Raw genomic sequence first — 2,599 nt, forward strand, 5'->3', positions numbered from 1 at the left:
CAGATTCACTTTTCCATGCCTCCTCCCTTGCAAAAAGTGGTTGCTTTTCTATTTGTAGAATTCCAGCAATTCTTTTCTTACATCTCAGGATGAAGTCATAGGTGTTCAGAATAACTTGATAGTTATCTAGCTAAATTCAAGGTACCAGATGAAATGAGGTCCCCTACTTTTCTGCCATCTTGCCTCCAGAAAACCCTTTTCCCATCTTTTATAGATGTCTGTGTTTTCCAAAAATTCTACAATGATCTCTACTTTTTTTGGTATCCAAAAAGAAACGAAAGAAGCTAATAAAAAGAGATATTCTTCCTAAAATGTACAATCTATATGGGCATAGTATATTGAAATCTTACTTAATTATTTGCACTTGTTATTACTCTGGTCTTAGTCCCTTAGCCTACTTCAGTAAGAGTGCATTGTGTTCCTATCTGCTTCCTTGCAGGCCTCTACTGATGGTCCACTGTCATGACCAACCAGAGCTGCCGGGAACAGTTCATCTTGTTGGGTTTCTCAGACAGACCCCAGCTAGAGCAGACCCTCTTTGTGTTTGTGCTCATCTTCTACCTTGTGACCTTGGTGGGCAACATCATCATTATCTTGATATCCTGCCTGGACCCCTGCCTCCACACACCCATGTACTTCTTCCTTACCAACCTGTCCTTCCTAGACCTCTGCTTTACCACCAGTTCCATCCCCCAGCTGCTTTTCAACTTGGGTGGCCCAGACAAGACCATCAGTTACACAGGTTGTGCCATCCAGCTATTCATGTTCCTGGGTCTGGGTGGCACAGAATGTGTCCTCCTGGCAGTCATGGCTTATGACCGCTTCACTGCAATCTGCAAGCCCCTCCACTATTCCATCATTATGCACCCTCAGCTTTGTTGGAAGCTGGTGTCTGTGGCCTGGGGTGTCGGGCTCCTCAACTCCCTGGCTATGTCTCCAGTGACCATGAGGCTGCCACGATGTGGAAGATGTAAGGTGAAACATTTCCTATGTGAGATGCCAGCTCTGATAAAAATTGCCTGTGTGGACACTGTGGCTGTGGAGAGCACGGTTTTCATCTTATCAGTAATGATTGTCCTGGTGCCCCTGGGGCTCATCCTCGTCTCCTATAGCTACATTGCCCTAGCGGTGCTGAGCATGAAGTCGGCCATGGGAAGAAGGAAAGCTTTCAACACGTGCGGATCCCACCTCACCGTGGTCTCCTTGTTTTATGGGAATATTATCTATATGTATATGCAACCAGGAAATCATTCTTCTCAGGACCAAGGGAAATTCCTTACCCTCTTCTACAACTTGGTGACCCCCATGTTGAACCCTGTCATCTACACACTGAGAAACAAGGATGTAAATGGTGCCCTGAGGAGGCTTGTGTCCAGAAAGTAAGGTGACTGTGACTTTTCCGAAGTCTGCTTCTTTTATTTAGTTACCAGAAATAAATAATTCTTGAAGTGTTATTTTAGAATTTATTTATTTATTTATTTATTTATTAGAATTCATTTAAACCCTCCAACCTACCCAGTAAAAATTTCCAGGGATGGAGTTCAGGAATATATATTATAAAGCCCCAATATGATGCTGATGATAAACTAGGTTAGACATAAATTTTAATTTGCATAATATCTTATGTCTACCCTTCAAATCATCTTTCCTCCTCCTTTCCAAGTTGGTCACATGTAATTAAAATCCAACAAAACTATGAATAAATGCTTCAGTGTTGTGGGCTGACTGAAGTTATGCCCAAATAAAATCATATGATGATCTTTTTTCTCATTGGTATTTTGTGTAATTGTCATTTTTATAACAGAATTGAGCCAGTGGAGTGCCAAAATACAATACTTTTTGTCTTCTGATATCTTTAAATTTCACTGTCTGGGGAAGATAGAGCCATTACCCTAAACACAGCCTATGATATTTAAATTATTTGAGCTCTGCTTTCTTTCATGATCAGCTGTATTAAAATGATCTGGACAGATATTTTGTTTGTTTTGAATATAGATTCTCAAGTCCCAACCACTGAGGCTCTCATTTTAGTAAGTCTGGAAATATTTGTGTTGAAACACTGTCTTGTAGGGGGCGCCTCATGACTCACTCGGTTAATGTCTGCCTTTAGCTCAGGTTGTGATCCCAGGATTCTTGGACTGAGCTCCACATTGGGCTCCTTGCTCAGCGGGGAGCTTGCTTCTCCCTCTCCCATTCCCCCCCGTTTGTTCTCTCTGTCAAATAAATAAAATCTTAAAAAAGAAAAAATGCCTCATGTAGTTTTTTGTTTTTTTTTTTTTTAAAGATTTTATTTATTTTTATTTGAGAGAGAGAGAATGAGAGAGAGCGAGTACATGAGAGGGGGGAGGGTCAGAGGGAGAAGCAGACTCCCTGCCGAGCAGGGAGCCCGATGCGGGACTCGATCCAGGGACTCCAGGATCATGACCTAAGCCGAAGGCAGTCGCTTAACCAACTGAGCCACCCAGGCGCCCGCCTCATGTAGTTTTAACATGGATTTAAGTTTGAAAACAAACAATCCATTCCAGATCCTTTCATTGACAGATTAGGAAACTGAGGCAGGGTACTACACTTGATCTTAGCCAAAAGGCCGAGAAGCGAT

The 2,599-nt window shown here is 42.2% G+C and overlaps 1 protein-coding gene and 1 pseudogene across 1 annotated transcript; one reads left to right on the forward strand and one right to left on the reverse strand.

The window, feature by feature from the left end:
* Positions 1-426: 426 nt before the first annotated feature.
* On the forward strand, positions 427-1,411 carry LOC116628662 (olfactory receptor 2W3-like). The gene has a single exon (XM_032399025.1). It carries the CDS (start codon positions 463-465, stop codon positions 1,381-1,383), a length of 921 nt encoding a protein of 306 aa, XP_032254916.1. The 5' UTR covers positions 427-462; the 3' UTR covers positions 1,384-1,411.
* Positions 1,412-2,476: 1,065 nt separating this feature from the next.
* On the reverse strand, positions 2,477-2,599 carry LOC116628666 (annotated as a pseudogene).

This window comes from Phoca vitulina, unplaced genomic scaffold (genome assembly GCF_004348235.1).
Source record: "Phoca vitulina isolate PV1807 unplaced genomic scaffold, GSC_HSeal_1.0 scaffold125, whole genome shotgun sequence".
NCBI lineage: Eukaryota > Metazoa > Chordata > Mammalia > Carnivora > Phocidae > Phoca > Phoca vitulina.